Genomic DNA, 18,562 nt, shown 5'->3' with positions numbered 1-18,562 from the left:
GAACAGTGGGATACCCCTATTAAGGAGACACTTTGTCCCAAAGATGTTTTGTATTAATCCCACTGACCAATGTATTAATATTTGATAAATATTTTATTGTTTTCCAGTATTTAAATCTTATTTTAGCCTTCTCCTTTGGTTTGTAAGAATATTGTGTCAAAAATCAACTGCATTGACGTTTTGACATAAGTTCCAATCCTCCTGATTTCTCTAGGAGCCTCTCGATGTTTCATCAAATCTTCCGACCTCTCGAATTTTGAATAACTCCTTAAAATTTTGGTTTAAGATTAAAATATTTTTCAAACCTACGTTTTATGTCTGAATTTTGTTTTTTAGAAGGTTGTTTCTGTCTCAATACATATTACATCCAATTAGTTGCTAGAATAAATAGCGCAACGCACCTCTAATAAACATTGGCGGATCCAAGATTTTGAAATAGGTGGGGCAGAGGGCCTAAAAATAGCGAGTTGAAGGGCTGAGGTTAATTTGATGTCTTATCTTTAGCATTAGAATTGGGGGCCCGGGCCGACTGGGCCTCCCTTGGAGCCTCCCTTGGATCCGCCCCTGATAACTTTTAGAAATGTTAGTAAATTGTTATTTGTGCATGCCTATAATAGTAAGCCTATATGATCAGAAGTTTCATGCAACATCTCTGAACCAGCTATTATAGTAGCCAACTTGATTCGAACATTCAACCTTTCGATCTTCTTAATGTTGGAGTACATCCTCCGCCTCTATTTGGACACATCACATTTTTTTTCTTCATTCTGACCATTCTGTTTAAGTCAAGATGTAAAGAGTGAAGGGTCAATGAGGTTCAGAGTACAGATGACCGTCTTAAATTGCATCATTGTCCAGGCATTCCTCTGTCCAGTTGGCATTGTGCTACTGCTACTATCAGGGCTACAAAAAGTAATATAAAAATATTTTAGGTTGAATAAAATAAAATTATATCTACAACAAGATATATCAGTTCAAAATATTGTGGTTTCATCCCCAACTCCTACCTCCACCCCTACCTCTTTTAAAAACATTTTTGGTGGGGACAAGGGTCTGTACAATATGGTAAAAAACAAATTTATCATTTTTTTCATGCATGAATGAATTTCTGAAGATTCAGCCAATCAGAGTGCAGATATTTTTGTCAACTTACAGACAACTTAATCAAGAACATGTGTGCAAGTGTAGCGATGCACAGAACTAAATTAATCATTTATTTAATTATTATTATTATTAATTATTATACAAAAAATGCAAGACTAAAGGATATTATCAGGTAGTTGTTATTGTCAAACTTGGAGCAGAAAGGTATGTTTGTAAAGCTAGGCTATATCAACTTGATCTTTGTAAGGGGCCTACCTAGATTATTGAAGGGGAAATAGTATGACAGCGATGTATGTATGATCAATGTGTTTTTTGGACTTACTTAATTTGCATAGGGTCATTGAAGGTCACAAGAACATCTGTTGTATACTGAGGTAGACGAAATAAGGCTATATTCACATTTAACACATTTTTAGCCTGAAAATACAAAATTTAGAATATTCACAACTAATTACTGTACTACTAATCTATGGGCAAAACAAATATTATTTAAGTTAAATTTTTGCAATGTTTAGATAAAGCCTCTTTCTCACAAAATTGTACTTGTTCCAGGGATATACGGGAAATACACTAATGCCACGATGGTATGGGTTTTTAGAACGGGTCAAGGAGGCATCCATACCTGCTCAAGACCAAGTAATATTATTGGAATATTCTCTTCTGTTATATATCTCCTGTCTGATGTGTGATGCCTTGTGCAGTAAAGTGTATCACAATGTCTTTGGTGTGAATTTGTCAGGCATCTCTTATTCTATACTGTCATTTTGGGATGCCTGTGAGAAAGAGGCTTTAGAGTACTGTACTGTAATAAGAATATCGCTACCTCTTCATTGAACTTTGACACCATCTGTTTTCCATGTAGCAACCAAATGCTAGAGCATCTGTAGATGAATGAAAAAATAGTGATAACATTTAACTTACAAAAAGGATCTTGTAAATTGTGACTTACTGTAGGCAATGTGACTTACTGTTGGGCATTGTGACTTACTGTTTGGAACGCAAAACTGAAACACTTTTTTTAGGTGTATATATTCATGAAAACCTCAAATGGACCAGTCATCAAAATTACGTTTCGAAAAAAATATCAAGATCTATTAGTATTATTAACAGACTTAAGCACTTCTTCCCTCTAAATATTTTAATTTCTCTTTATAACACACTTGTACTTCCTTATTTCCAGTATTGTAACATTATTTGGGCTGCAGATTACTCTTCTAATATTGCTAGATTAACTAAATTACAAAAACGTGCAGCTAGAATTATTACTTTTTCACCATATAGAACCTCATCTGAACCCCTTTTTAAACGTCTTGGTATATTAAAATTAACGGATATCCACAATGTTCAAGTTGCCAGTTTTATGTTTAATTATTTTAAAAACCAACTTCCTATTTCTATGATTGATATGCTCTGTAAACGTACCAAATTTCACAATTACAATTTAAGAACTTCTCATTTAAACATTCCTTTTGCTAGACTTACAAAAACTAAATTTTTTATAACTATATCAGGTCCTAATTTGTGGAATCATATCCCACCAAATATCAAAACGTCAATATCATTATTTACTTTCCGAAAAAAGTTAAAGAATCATTATATATCTAAATATTATACTGCTTAGTTAATATGCTTATTATCATTATTTATACTCATATACTATTTATGTCTTACACAAAATATTAGTTGTTGTTTATTATTGCAATCTTTAATCTATACTATATATAATGTATATATAGTATATACTATATATATACTGGAATTATAATTTATGTATACATATTTTTTTTTTATTTACCAATATCGGTAGTTATTTCATTTATAATTATCATGAAACTATTGAAATATAATTTAAATAATTTTTATAAAGAAGATGTTAGTTATGTTATTATACTGTAATTTTTTATCCTAAATTATATAATTATATATTCTAGGTTATTTTTATTTTTTTTAGTAATGTGTTTTGTTATGGGTCCCTACGAGACAAGTTTTTAACTTCTAGAAGGGATCCATGATAATAATGACTACCAATTACTGCTTTATCTATGTTCACTTTAATATCTTTTTTCTATTTTGTATATATTCATTCATTATTATCTAAATAAATATTATCTGAATCTGAATCAATGTGACTTACTGTTGGGCAATGTTACTTAAACTGAGACTTACTGTTGGGCATTGTGACTTAAATTGTGACTTACTGTTGGGCATTGTGACTTACTGTTGGGCATTGTGACTTACTGTTGGGCATTGTGACTTACTGTTGGGCATTGTGACTTACTGTTGGGCATTGTGACTTAAATTGTGGCTTACTGTTGGGCATTGTGACTCACTGTTGGGCATTGTGACTCACTGTTGAGTATTGTGACTTAAATTGTAGCTTACTGTTGGGCATTGTGACTTACTGTTGGGCATTGTGACTTACTGTTGGGCATTGTGACTTACTGTTGGGCATTGTGACTTAAATTGTGGCTTACTGTTGGGCATTGTGACTTACTGTTGGGCATTGTGACTTACTGTTGGGCATTGTGACTTAAATTGTGGCTTACTGTTGGGCATTGTGACTTACTGTTGGGCATTGTGACTCACTGTTGGGTATTGTGACTTAAATTGTGGCTTACTGTTGGGCATTGTGACTCACTGTTGGGCATTGTGACTTACTGTTGGGCATTGTGACTTAAATTGTGACTTACTGTTGGGCATTGTGACTCACTGTTGGGCATTGTGACTCACTGTTGGGTATTGTGACTTAAATTGTGGCTTACTGTTGGGCATTGTGACTCACTGTTGGGCATTGTGACTCACTGTTGGGTATTGTGACTTACTGTTGGGTATTGTGACTTACTGTTGGGCATTGTGACTTACTGTTGGGCATTGTGACTCACTGTTGGGTATTGTGACTTACTGTTGGGCATTGTGACTTACTGTTGGGCATTGCGACTCACTGTTGGGTATTGTGACTTACTGTTGGGCATTGTGACTTACTGTTGGGCATTGTGACTTACTGTTGGGTATTGTGACTTACTGTTGGGCATTGTGACTTACTGTTGGGCATTGTGACTTACTGTTGGGTATTGTGACTCACTGTTGGGTATTGTGACTTACTGTTGGGCATTGTGACTTACTGTTGGGTATTGTGACTTACTGTTGGGTATTGTGACTTACTGTTGGGCATTGTGACTTACTGTTGGGCATTGTGACTCACTGTTGGGTATTGTGACTTACTGTTGGGCATTGTGACTTACTGTTGGGCATTGTGACTTACTGTTGGGCATTGTGACTTACTGTTGGGCATTGTGACTTACTGTTGGGTATTGTGACTTACTGTTGGGCATTGTGACTTACTGTTGGGTATTGTGACTTACTGTTGGGTATTGTGACTTACTGTTGGGCATTGTGACTTACTGTTGGGCATTGTGACTCACTGTTGGGTATTGTGACTTACTGTTGGGCATTGTGACTTACTGTTGGGCATTGTGACTTACTGTTGGGCATTGTGACTTACTGTTGGGCATTGTGACTCACTGTTGGGTATTGTGACTTACTGTTGGGTATTGTGACTTACTGTTGGGCATTGTGACTTACTGTTGGGCATTGTGACTTACTGTTGGGCATTGTGACTTAAATTGTGACTTACTGTTGGGTATTGTGACTTACTGTTGGGCATTGTGACTTACTGTTGGGTATTGTGACTTACTGTTGGGCATTGTGACTTACTGTTGGGCATTGTGACTTAAATTGTCACTGGTGCAATGTAACTTAATGGTGTATTGTGACTTAAAATGTGACTTACTGGTGCATTTTGACTTAAATTGTGACTTAAATTGTGACTTACTGGTGCATTGTGACTTCACTGGTTGACACTTGTTCTTCTGATGTTACTTCAAAACTTGTTGCTTCATTACTGCCAGCCATTTCCTGAAAATGATACCTGCAAATAAACCACACAAGTATGGTTAATTATCAAGTGAATTAATTAATTTATTAGTAATTTGGGTGAGTTTACTGTATGTTATGGCTGGATAGTTAACAGGGCATTTTAAAGGTTTGGTCGACCATGCGTGTACATTAATATCAACTTTTCTGTCGTGCCGATAGTCAATATTTGGTGTTGAGGCTATTGACGCATAATGCCTTGTTTTCTATCAGCTGCCTGTACGTCTTATTTCCGGCCTGTGCTGATAGAAAACTTTACAATGCAGTCGATCAGATGCAGATAGAAAATAATACATTATACGCAGAGTTTTCTGTGAACTGTGCCAGTACTATTTTGTACAGTGCACTTACTTGGCAGCCAAGTCATCTGTTATTTGTTGGTATTCTAGTAGCTCTATGATGATGCTTTGATCCGTTGATGGGTGTGAAAATACTTCTTGATTGTCAGGTACCTGGCGAATTTGACTAGAACACAATTACAGAAAAAAACAAATTTAGAAAAATTTACAAATTTCGGAACTGTGTTCGTATACGACGTGAACATTTTGAAGTGAAACCTGGTTATTGTTGTTAGCACAAAAGCGATGTCAATACAGCAGGACCTGCTCTGTACAAATGACCAATTTGTATAGAACAGTATCATGCCAACATTTTGTACTGTGGCTAATTAATAAGGTTTATCGCAAATAGCATGCGGGACGCATGGTGGTGGGAAGGGTTTGGGAGCAAATATTGCAATAGTACTTAATTTGGCGTCTATAGACGCCAAATTAAGTGCGGTTACATTATTTGGCAGTGGCACCTCATTTGGCGTGACAGGCTTAATACTCACCTAACATCTTCAAAATTTACAGGTAGCATTACAGTCATTGCACCACCATATAGTTCATGGTGTTGTCCTCCATTTCCAGCCATATTATTATTTAAGGAGTATTCTATACTAAAATAAATCAATTAAATACACCAAATAGAAATTGATACTCTTTATAATCAAGTTTAATTCTTTCTTACTCTCAATTAAATTAAAAAGAGACTGTAAAATAGGAGCCAGTACAGTATCTAGTAATATATAATTAATATTATTGAGAAAACAATTAGGATATGTACCTACCAGCAATTCCTAGGCCTATTATGAGGAAGTTGCACAACTACCCAGGAGGCAGCTAGGTACGAGCTAGCGTCAGCCAGTTGGATTGTGTTTTCATCACACGGCGGGGGGATCAATTGAAAAAGAAGATTGTTTACGATTTATAGAGGGCGACATTATTGTTTAGATGATCTGAGAAAAGATTTTGTTCAGTCTTCGAAGAAATTTCAGTAGGCAGCGCAGCACGAATATATTCATAATAAATAAATGCTTTTGTTCTATATTTATCCACTTCGTGAAGCATGTTTTCCGTTCTATAGTTAATGAAATAGTAAATGTATATAACTAAATGGCTCGACTTAGTTTAACTTTTCTCCATTTAGCGTTATATCAAGTTCTATTTGTAGGCCTCGAGCTCAGAACCGACGAACGCCAAAGCAGCTCAACTATTGCCGCGGCAGAAGAAACACCCAACCCCTATAATGTTCTGGGCGTTCGCCGGACTGCTAGCCTGAAAGATATAAAACGTGCGTACAAATCACTTGCTCGAGAATGGTAAGTGTATTATATATTGACCTGCAATTTTGTAATTTAGCTAGGCCTAGGCCTATTATTTTATTATTTAATGAAATATAATTATAATGTGATTTGTGTAATAAAATTTATATATTTAATCAACTCACCATTCAATTTAAAAAAAAAGTAAAAGCTGTAATAATTGAATTATCGTGTTAGAAATAACAGTCAACTCTCTCAAACTTGGACTCTCTCCCAAAAATAAAAGCTTCCCCTTTTTTAGGTTTCAGTTATCAGAACGCCAGACATAGCCCAGTCCAATGGTGTCCCTTTCTTGGGAGAGTTGACTGTATTACTGTACTGTACCTGCATAATCTATCAGAGGTTATGAATAATATAAATGCTCTACAGTCTAATGTACCAATAAGATAAGATGCAATACTGATAATACAATTCTCACCATATGGCAATTGTTCAAACATCTACAGTCCTTAAAGTGACTTGAATTATACAGAATATTTTTATTTGGTTTATTTTTAAACAATTATCTAAAATTATGCAAATTAATGTACCGTATTATTTGAATAAATGCACCCCGCTTTGAATAAATGCCATCCCCGATTAAAGCTCCCCTCACCTTTTCGAATAAATACGGTAATTTAAATATTGCTACAAGAAAGAGATTGGTGTAAATAAACTTTTTAATAAATGTTTTTCTTGTAGGCACCCAGATAAAAATGATGATCCTGATGCAGAAAATAAATTTGTTGCCATATCAAAAGCCTACGAGGTATGTTATTGTTAAACTGTTTTATAAATTAAAGTACAGTACTTAGTTACCTCCACCAATACAAGGATGTTATGTAGTCAAGCGTGTGTGTTAGCAGGGTTAATCAAAGGTTATTGCCTGATTTTAATGGATGCCATCCATTAAAATCTTATGAAAATGGTTTCATACTGTATGCCTAGGTCAAATATCAGGCTGAGTGACCACAGCAATGGACACATTTATCATTGGGATACACGTGACATTGTTCACGAAACCGAAGACATCTTTGATCGAAACAATGCAGTGCAGGGAAACGTAACCAACAGAAATGACATTTTGGAGGAAATCTTATGTAGGGGAATTATACTAGGCGGGAGTATGCACCCTCCAAGTCCCCTTCTAGTTAGCTGTTATAGCTTCTGATAACTTTTTTGTGCCTTCATTTTTAGATTCTTTCGGATGAAGAAAAGCGTCGGCAATACGATGACCATGGGTATGTTGATGACCGTCAGCAGGCGCAGCAACATCACAACCCATTCCAAGGCTTCAACGGGTTCAGTAATGGTTTCAATTTTAAATTTGATTTTTCTGGCGGTGGTCACAGACGTCAACAAAATAAGAATTCACCAAGGATAAAATACCACATGTTTCACGACACTGTTCTACCCGAGAGTCGTAAGAAAGTTTACATGTTTCTAGTCACGGGACAAATGTGTTTTCATTGTTATCGAGTGGAAGGAATTTGGGAGGAAAATGTACATGAATTGCAAAAGGCTGGTAAGATGTAATATTTGTGATACTTATTATAAAGCATGTAAAATTTATTCTACTGCAGTAACTGCAGTACCTACATTTTGTTTAATCTTTAAAACCTGTTTATACAATATAATTTTGGAGGTAATTATACCTACTATTTATTGTAATTGACTGCCTCATATAACACTTATACATTAGAACAAACCTTGAAATTGCAGTTAAAAAATAGTTAAATTAAGATTAATTCATTCTATGAATATTGGAAGAACTCCATTCATAGTTTTAAGAACAGAATTCATGACAGTTGTAATAGTTTTAAAATTCAAACCATAGTTAACGTACTTCCACAATCCAACCTGCATCAGCGTTGGTGCAAATTGATATTTTAGGTTGTTTTTGTGGAAGATGCTATTGTGAATTTTCTGGTGAAATTTTGTCTCTTTTTGTTTTGTTTGTTTTGTATGGATGTACTATCCGAAATAAAGGAAATGAATGAATGCAAAAATTAACATATTTACCTAATAAATTAACATAAAATTTGGTGTAGGTGTTGGTATTGGTACCGTCTATGGTGATCATGACCGGCAGTTGGTACGCGCCCTTGGTGTCAATAGCTATCCGTCTATTGTTGGTGTGATAGATGAGACGATTTACCATTTTGGATCGCAGACCGTCATTGACATCAACAGCTTAAAGGCGTTTGCTATGAATATGTTTCCCACTACAACCATTGAGAAGGTACAGTGACATTGATTTCTTGCTCAATAATGGTTTAATATTTAAGATTGAGATTGAAAGTGTTCATTAAAGCAATATTTTTTATTTTGTTAATGGACAAATAAAGTATTAAGAAAGAATTTCAAACATGCTAAAAATAATCTTGACATATCAAATAAGCTAGTAGAGGAACATTGACAACAATGTGTTCATTATTAACTACTTGCATCATTCTGGCCCATGTATTGCATTTGGAATTAATCTATTATAGAATATTAATAATTATAATTTATAATTAATACAGAACTTGAATTTTGACCAGTGATGCGGAAAATATACTTTATATTTAAAGTATCTTATGAGAATACAGTAAAAGCTCTTTTATTGAGACACCCCTATTTATAAATAGTATATTATAACACAATGGCCAACCCATACTCAGGGGACATTACAGGGACTGAAGATGTCCTCTTTACAGGGTTTCTACTGTGATATGTATGATGTATTTGGCCTCAAATTTCAACCGTAGGCATGTTACACATAAACTTGTTGATACAATTGATGTAATTCCAGGCTTGAGATAGATTCTTATCTGAAAACAATGTGCTCTCAAATAAAATGGGTTTTCAATACATTTTCATTGTCGAATTGCAAATTTGTAAACCAAACTACTAATTTTTCCAATATTTACATATTTTGTTCAGGTTGACGATGACAACTATAAAAGCTTCTTAGCTGGATATTCCGACAACCGCCCTCGCACGTTACTCTTCTCGCGTAAAGCTTCCCCGTCACTCCTCTACTTAATGACAGCGTATGAATTCAGAGATAAAATGGCGTTTGGCTTTGCCAGCTTCAAGAGTCAAGTAAACACCATGCGAAGACACTATGATGTGGATAGTACATGCCTCATGGTGTTTAAGGAAGATACTGAACAATATACAGCTCGTTTAGAGGTGAGTCATTGAGGGAATTTGTGTAGAGTGGTCTTTAATTAGAGGTTTCTTTAATTGAAGGTGTCTTTATTTGGAGTGTTTAATTGAAAATTGAGTGGAGTTGTGGCTTGGTGGTTATGAGTGGAGTTGTGGCTTGGTGGTTATGAGTGGAGTTGTGGCTTGGTGGTTATGAGTGGAGTTGTGGCTTGGTGGTTATGAGTGGAGTTGTGGCTTGGTGGTTATGAGTGGAGTTGTGGCTTGGTGGTTATGAGTGGAGTTGTGGCTTGGTGGTTATGAGTGGAGTTGTGGCTTGGTGGTTATGAGTGGAGTTGTGGCTTGGTGGTTATGAGTGGAGTTGTGGCTTGGTGGTTATGAGTGGAGTTGTGGCTTGGTGGTTATGAGTGGAGTTGTGGCTTGGTGGTTATGAGTGGAGTTGTGGCTTGGTAGTTATGATGCTTTGCTACCACTCCAAGAGTCCTGGGGTCAAGTCCCATCACATGTCAGGATTTTTTCTAAGGATATTTAATGAAGTAGTCTTTAATTGGAGGTTTTTTTAACTGACTTCAGTGTTTTCCATTTAAGTGTTTTTTTTATTCAAGGGATCTTTATTTTGAGGGTTTTTAATTGAACTACCTTATTATTTGAGGGAATTGCTATACTAAAATAGAAATTGAACTCAGAATTCTCTGATTAGAAGAAAACATTCTAATCACCAAGCTGTAATACCACTACAGCAATTTGTTTTAAATTATTTGTTATTGGTTTCATTAGTCCGCAATGTTGCAGCGAGATTCTATGCGTGACATTATTATAGAGAATCAGTATCTATATGCTCCACGGCTCACTTCGCAACAAGTGTTTGATGACCTTTGCCCTGTCTCGCCATCCAAGAGAACTCGCAGGTAAATGTTGATAATTTGTTTGTTATTGAATTTGTGCGAAAAGTGCATAAACACAATACAGAATATACAAACATTAAAAACATTGTTATAATATTGCATTTAACTTATTATTGTATGCAATTGATTGAAAACACATGAATTTACTGTTGGCTTAATAATAATAATGATATAAAATATTTATAATTTAATAATATGTATATACTTTGTTATTATTTATTTATAGAATTTGCGTAATTCTGTTCACACAAAAAGGAAAACATGATGACTTTCGCAGGACGTTCAGCCAAGTTGCTATTAATACATCTTTTTTCCCAGAGGGGTCAAAGTTCATGTATGTGTTCGAAGAAACGCAAACAGCTTTCACAAACAACATTGGCATAGATTTTGAACAGGAGAAGATCCCTGTAAGTGACTCTGTTTCTATAAACGTTTATTTGAATTTAGTATTTTGTTTATTTTTTATTTTTTTATTAACCATGTTTGTTAAATAAAAGAGTAATTGAAACAATCAACAATAAATTAAATTCATCAGTCACTCTACTAGCCTATAGTACCCAGTGCTGTAGTACCTTGCCTTCCAATTACAAGATGTAGGGTTCAATCAGTTCCAGTGTTGGTCCAAATATGACTCCCTAAGCCTACACTGAGTTTATAAGCATGATATAGTTTTATCCCTCCGACATTTGAGAAATGAAATTTCTGTTTGAAGTGTATAATATCAATAAAATAAATAAATAAAATACAAAAAAAAATAAATAAATAATTTTATTCTGTTATTTTTAGGTTGCTTTAGTTTGGAGACGAACAAAATACAAGCTGAATTTTGATTGGCTGCCAGGAGGATGGAAACTGGACGATAAAGACGACAACGAAAGACGCTTAGGAAATTATCTTTTAGAATTATCAAACTTTATAATTGAATTAAGCAAAACGAGACAAATTGAGACGTTGAGAGATGAAAATGAACCGGTATTTTTAAATAATAAATTTATTATATTTACAATTAGTCCATGGGCTGGAGGGGGTTACCGTGCACCCCCCCCCCCCCACAATTAAATTTCTTTGGTATCATTTTCTTCCCACGGACATATAGAGTGAAAAAATCATTGTTAACAAGAAAAATATAGGGATGCATTGTATGTACTTGCGTCATTTGTAATGATCATCAGGGTTTTATCTTCAAATATTTTTTGGGGTAGGGGGTAACATTTATCCTAATAACCCAAGAATCCAACATCTAGTTGGTATTATCTTAGTTACATTGTGTAGCATACATCTTTTAAAATCTTTTAAAATTTAAATAAAATTAAATTAAGTTTTAACTGTGGGTGTGGGGGGGGGGGGGGTGCACGGTAGCCCCCTCCAGCCCATGGACTAAATATTTAGATACATTTTTATACATCTCCTTTAAAACACATACCTCAAAATGAAAATGAACAAATATTCTGTTTTAACAACAGGCCAACACCTATTCAAGGGACAACTCTATTAAAAGAACCTTTATTTTTTCCTGAAGTTGTCCCTTTTATGCAGGTTTTAATGAATAAATTATAAAATAAATAAATAATAAATTATTAAATTATATATATATATATATAAACATCACAGGCACAGAATATATATATATACATTACAGTAGTTTAAAACTATGAATTTTAAATTTATTTACTCGCAATTTATTATGCATTATAGATAATTAGTGGACTGTAATGTTTAAACATATACTGGTAAAAATGAAACGTACTGTCTGCATATTTTAAACCTTATTAATTTTTAAACTAAATTGATCTTTTCTCTATATTGTTCAGCATTGGTTGGTATTATTGATAAATTCAGTGTGGTTGAATTTCAAGTCTTATTTGAACTCTGCCGTTCAGTATGTTGTGAGTGGTCGGTGGTAAGTTTTTAGTACAAAATTTCATTGTTGTTTTCAAATGTACTTCCACAATCCAACGTGCATTAGCGTTGGTGAAAATTGATATTTTAAGTTATTTTTGTGGAAGATGCTATTGTGAATTTCTTGGTGAAATTTGTTCTCTTTTTTTTTGGTTTGTATGTATTGTATATGGATGTACTATCCAAATAAAGGAATGAATTGTTTAAACCATAGCCATAAAATCGACACAGGTTTAAGGCACTCCTCTGCCATGGTTCTCGTAGTATAATATGAGACGAAGAAGATAAAATACAGTAGAACTATTAAGGGGACACCCAGGACCTAACAGAGTTTTAATACAGGAGTCCTTTTAATAGGGGAGTCCCAAAGGACTGTATAGTGTTAACTCATAAATCTATCAATTATAACTATTATCTATACTATCTATGATAACTCATTTTCAAAAACGAAATATGTCTTTCCTTACATATGCATTGCTAATGAGATGAGTGTTACTTACTGTTTTATTGTGAAATTGCCCTTAATTGGAAACTACGTTTTAAAAAATATAATAAACATGACTACACATTTTTTGTTTACATTTTCAGGGATGAGGTTACTATGGTAATATGTGTGTTTATTGCATATGTTGTTACCATGGCGGTAATGATGACTGGATATCTATCTCCTAAGTATGTAGTTTTTATTTTATACAGTAGACCTTCTGTACCCAATAAAACCTGTTTTCCTGTCGACGTTTTGTTTGTTTATTTGTTTATTTATTTTTTCCACTCACTTATATATATATATATATATATATCATTTACATTTACATAACATATATTAAATGTGAGTGGATGGAAGTCACAGTAAGTTCACTGAACTTTAAGTCGTGACTCCCGTATGCCTATAAGTATACTAACATTGCTGCAGAGTAGACTAAAATATGAATATACGTTAAGTTACATTGAGTTGTCATATTCAATGATTTGACAGGAAAAGGGGGTAAAAATTAACGTTGAAAATCGTTAAAATCTTAAATCGTTAAAGTTGAACCGAGTTCAACTTTAGCGATTACGATCTTACGATCGTTAAAACTGGCCAATCAAATGGTCCACAAATTACGTCATTGCAGTTTGTTAAAAAATAGGTACGCGCTGACAATTCTTGAATGTTTACAACGCGACGATGTTTTTCACCTTTTTGGTACACTTTTAAGGTCTGATATTTAAAAAAAACAATTGTAAGTCAAATTAAATTATAATATTAAACCAATTAAATTTAATGTTTGTCTTTAATGTAAGCCTAGATTAAGACATCAACGAAAGCATGTCCTAGGCTGGGTTTAATCTTAATAAGGCTGTCCACTTAATAGGTGTTGCCCATTGTTTTTTTTTTTACTATTTCTCCCCCCCCCCCCTCTCATTTGTTGGTCCCCCCTCATTTGTTGTCCCCTGTTCTAAAGGAGGGGTTTAATTGTATTTTGTATGATTTACTTACATACACCTAACTGCTTTGAGCATAGTTGTGGCACTGTATTCTATGTTTAGCACCATTTTAAACTATTTAATTTGGTATTACCTATGATGTTATGTTTTCACCCCCTTGTCTGTATTTTCACGTGAAAGACATCTCAAAAAGTTCTTGAAAATCTACTTTTCCCCTAAATCCTGATCTAACGCTTACTCCTTTTTCAATGTTTAATACCTTTAATGTTGTGGATTAATATTTTACAAAAAAGGTCTTATGTTTTTATAGAAACAAATCGGCTCCTGAACAGTCACGCATGAATGAGCCTCCAAGGTAAGTTTTATAACTAGCACAATACTTTGACCTTATTTATGTTTCAAATCTGTGAACTCACTATTAACGCATGAAAATATTCTCCCCATTCCACTTTCATTCCGAAAACTAATTCTTTTATAAATATAAGTCATTTTTAACTATTATAAACACCTTTTTTTTAGGAGACAACATATTAGTGTGTATTCATTAAATCCAGAGAGTAATGATACGTTGATTCTAACAGCGCCCCCAGGGAAGATGACGCTGCTCATTATTGTCGATGAAGCAAGTAAAAATGAGCTGTTTGTTGAAGCTCAAAATGCTATTAAATATCAAATAAACAGGTAAGTTTATTCAACGTTATATTATATATGTTACCTGCACTTGATTCAGCACATTTAAAGTTGCACATTTCTCAAAGAGCTGAACTCTGGTTTTATCATTGAGAAATAAGTTCCTAACTTATTTCTCCATGCGTTTTATAATACCCTATTTATTTGAACAAGTGCAGTCAAGTGGGACATTGTGCAATCAAGTATGATATTGTGCAGCCAAGTGTGACTTTGTGCAGTAAAGTGTGACTTTGTGCAGTAAAGTGTGACTTTGTGCAGCCAAGTGTGATATTGTGCAGTCAAGTGTGACATTGTGCAGCCAAGTGTGACATTGTGCAGCCAAGTGTGACATTGTGCAGCCAAGTGTGACATTGTGCAGTCAATTGTGATATTGTGCAATCAAGTGTGACATTGTGCAATCAAGTGTGACATTGTGCAGCCAAGTGTGATATTGTGCAGTCAAGTGTGAGATTGTGCAGTCAAGTGTGAGATTGTGCAGCCAAGTGTGATATTGTGCCGTCAAGTGTGAGATTTGATTTGATTTATTTCGGCATCAGTACATAAAATATCACAGACATACAATTAAAATTAGCAAATATAAAAATACCAATATAAAACAAGGATGCCAAGGATAACTCATAAAAGTCCTCTACGGACTTGTTTCCAACGGGGTCCTTGTGCAGTCAAGTGAGACATTGTGCAGCCAAGTGTGACATTGTGCAGCCAAGTGTGACATTGTGCAGTCAAGTGTGATATTGTGCAGTCAAGTGTGACATTGTTCAGCCAAGTGTGACATTGTGCACACTTTCATACTTAGTACATTGTGTCACGGTTGCGTGTTACAAAATATATCCCGGAAATTATGATATTGGTTTAATATTGGCACATTGTAAGTACATGTATGTTAGAAAATGGTACTGTAAAAAATGTTATCTTTACATTATTTTAAATATTCACAGAATGCAGGGTTGGCAGTTCTCTTTTTTACAAGTTGATCAATATAGCTTTTGGTATGAACAATTGACCAATCAGAGACCAGGTACACTGGATGTTAACAATGTCATTGGGAACATACTAGCCATTAACGCACATAGAAAATACTATTGTTTATATGACGCACAAACGCAGATGAGCGCGTACCGTGCCGCTCATAAGAACGTGCAAGTCAACCCAGAATCAGTAGGATTTAGCGATTCTGATAGCGGATCTGACGAGGAAACCGGCAGAGTTTCTGTTCGTAATTTATACGCTCCACTGTCGATGTGGATGGATAGACTGTATGATGGTTCAATATCGAGAATAAATGTTAATGAATGGCCGACCTTTGACTCCTGATGATGCAAATTCAAGCGCTATTTTTACTGTGCAATTTACGCAATTTTCTTCCTATATCATGTAAACATTTTATCATGGTATCAATTATGTATGTCTCCCTTTTGTGAAGTGTTTATATATCAGGTTTAAATTAATATTATTATTTATTTTAAATATTTTTGTTTTATGATATCAACAAGTAAATATTTATCATAGAGGTACTATTGATTTACTAGAGCGTGAACTAGGCAACAGCATCAACAAGTAACCATTTATCATAGAATCCTTGAGATACTATTAATCTACTAGAAGGTCAGCTAAACACTTTAAAGAACCTAGTACATCTTTCGAGGCGAGTAGGGGGTTACCCCGGTGTAATAGTATACACACAGCCACTGTCACTCATCAAGAGGGCCCCTTGATTGTCAGAATACGCTGTTTAGGGTCACCCTCTATAAATAAGGTGTAATAAAATATTTAAAAACAATAAGCGACAGTGAGGTAAACAGGGCAGAGACTCCTCAAAATGACTGCTGTATTTCTGTTTAAAGTTTTTTTGTAAATGTAATATATATGTTTTTTTTCGATTTAATTTTTGGTCAAAGTGAATAACTATCATGTGACATTAAAATGGCATATTCAGCAACACGTTAAAAAAAATTATTTATTTTTTCAGCGTACAGTATATCTTTAAACTTCCACACAATATTTAAAATGTTAACAAAAAGATTATGAGAATTTAATTTGTAAATGCATTATTATTTGTCAACTGCAATATTGTTTAAACTCACCCATGTTGTTCAATTAATGTTTATGCATAAATTAGGTGCTTTAATAGTGTTAAGTAAATAAAGAATATGTGCAACAGTAACAAAAATACAATTTAATTTACTTAAACATTAATTAAAATACAGTGCAAAAATACAGTGTACAGTTAATGTAATAATAATAATAATAGTTTTATCTATTAAAATAGGTGTGAATAAGATGTGTTTTTAGTCTGATGGGTAGTCCTCATGAATTCATAATATTGATCAGCTCTTTATAAATGATTAAAATACTACAGTAGGTATCATGCTGTGATTTGTAAAGATTTTTTTCTGAATTTCTTTGATTTTAAGGTCTTATTTATTATACAGTATATACATTTTCATCAGGAAGTCTGCGATTTGCGGCTCTACGCTCATCATTGCAATTACATCATCATTATTAATTATGATTCATTTGAATATTAAGTACTGTATACTGTAAACTAAAATAAAAATATCGGATAAAGATATTGAAACGTTGACCTGTGTGCGAGTCCATTTCATGGATGTCATTGTATACCCCTAATATTTTTCTAGCCATAAACAACTTCAAACATAATCATAGGCCTAGTAGTAATTCAGTTAAAATCGACTGAAGAAAAACTCGGACCAATATTGGCAGTGGTGGGCTGCTTTTGGCCACAAATTTAGAGCCAAAACTGGTCCGGTTGGACCGATTTTGGCCCGGACCACATTTTGTCTTGACAGACCTAAACTACTACCGTGAAAATAGAAAGCAATTGGCTCTGATAAGTTAAAAAACCTATTTGTCGCCCTCTATTTTATTTATGTATTTATTTATTAATTTGGAATTACACCTTTAGATCGGTGGCACACTTAGCACAAAGGTGCATCCTTTACAATATCAAATATAACAATTAACAGAAAAGTAAAAAGGCAAAAGCAACTATCAACCCCTTCGTTCAAATTTGTACCGCATAATTTACATTTTTTATTATTATCAATATTGCAATTTGCAGTTCTATCATTCAAAGGTATTTGAACGAGTTTTAAATTTTAATGCAGCACCTTCAAAATTAGTTTTATCAATTAAGTAGTTTTCAAGTCCATGTTTTGATTTTAATGTTTCATAGATGTGGAGACTTGATTTATTTTGTAATTCAATTCTCCATTCATCTATAATTATAGAGTTAAGTTTTCTTAAGATTTCAGAAATTGGAAAGTAGACTTCTTTATAATTTGAGAGAGTGGTGAAAATATTTTTGGAATCACAATTACACTTCAAGAGAATATCGTTTATACAAGATAGAAACTTATACCTTAAGTCTTTAAATTCACAATTTTCACTATATTCTTTTATATAGCAAAATAAAATTTGAATCACAAAAAACACATGGCACACGTGTATCATGGAGATAGATGGTACGACGACGAAGGTTCTGGGAAACTAGAAATGTTGTTTACTCTAATGTTGGGGTATGTGGGTAACTATGAGTTTAAAGATTATAATTTTGTTCTGTACATATCAGTAGGCCCAGGCCACGGACTTCTTTTAAATAAAACCAAAGAACTTATAACACAAGAATCTCCTGTTCGTCCGAAGCGCGTAACAATTTCGAAAGGCATTGTGGGATAGAATAAAGCTATGGGTGGAGCCATTGTGAGCCATGGAGTAGGGGTGTCACGAAAGCTCAGACCACGAAAGCTCAGACCCCCTAAGACCTAAGATCACGAAAGCTAAGACCCAACACCTAAGATTACAAATA

At 34.1% G+C, this 18,562-nt stretch overlaps 2 protein-coding genes across 3 annotated transcripts; one reads left to right on the top strand and one right to left on the bottom strand.

Moving 5' to 3' along the window:
* Positions 1 to 241: 241 nt before the first annotated feature.
* On the bottom strand, positions 242 to 6,248 carry LOC140045204 (ran guanine nucleotide release factor-like). Of its 2 annotated transcripts, none has more exons than XM_072090016.1 (7): positions 6,149 to 6,248; positions 5,870 to 5,977; positions 5,389 to 5,502; positions 4,937 to 5,032; positions 1,928 to 1,985; positions 1,427 to 1,521; positions 242 to 903 (listed from the first exon to the last, which is right to left on the bottom strand). In XM_072090016.1, the coding sequence occupies exons 2-7, from the start codon at positions 5,950 to 5,952 to the stop codon at positions 786 to 788; spliced, it is 564 nt and encodes a 187-aa protein (XP_071946117.1). In that variant the 5' UTR covers positions 5,953 to 5,977; positions 6,149 to 6,248; the 3' UTR covers positions 242 to 785. The 2 variants fall into 2 exon arrangements, with proteins under 2 accessions (XP_071946117.1, XP_071946116.1); XM_072090015.1 differs by having other exon boundaries at positions 5,870 to 5,972; positions 6,149 to 6,246.
* Positions 6,249 to 6,349: 101 nt separating this feature from the next.
* LOC140045203 (dnaJ homolog subfamily C member 16-like) lies at positions 6,350 to 17,749 on the top strand. The gene is made up of 13 exons (XM_072090014.1): positions 6,350 to 6,679; positions 7,364 to 7,430; positions 7,859 to 8,186; positions 8,713 to 8,903; positions 9,587 to 9,838; positions 10,589 to 10,719; positions 10,943 to 11,123; positions 11,503 to 11,688; positions 12,528 to 12,616; positions 13,204 to 13,287; positions 14,354 to 14,398; positions 14,563 to 14,724; positions 15,672 to 17,749. Exons 1-13 carry the CDS (start codon positions 6,474 to 6,476, stop codon positions 16,045 to 16,047), a joined length of 2,298 nt encoding a protein of 765 aa, XP_071946115.1. The 5' UTR covers positions 6,350 to 6,473; the 3' UTR covers positions 16,048 to 17,749.
* Positions 17,750 to 18,562: the final 813 nt, after the last annotated feature.

The sequence above is a fragment of the Antedon mediterranea genome, chromosome 3, assembly GCF_964355755.1.
Source record: "Antedon mediterranea chromosome 3, ecAntMedi1.1, whole genome shotgun sequence".
NCBI lineage: Eukaryota > Metazoa > Echinodermata > Crinoidea > Comatulida > Antedonidae > Antedon > Antedon mediterranea.
Note: the sequence above shows the minus strand (reverse complement) of the source record. Positions and strands in the feature narration are given on the sequence as shown.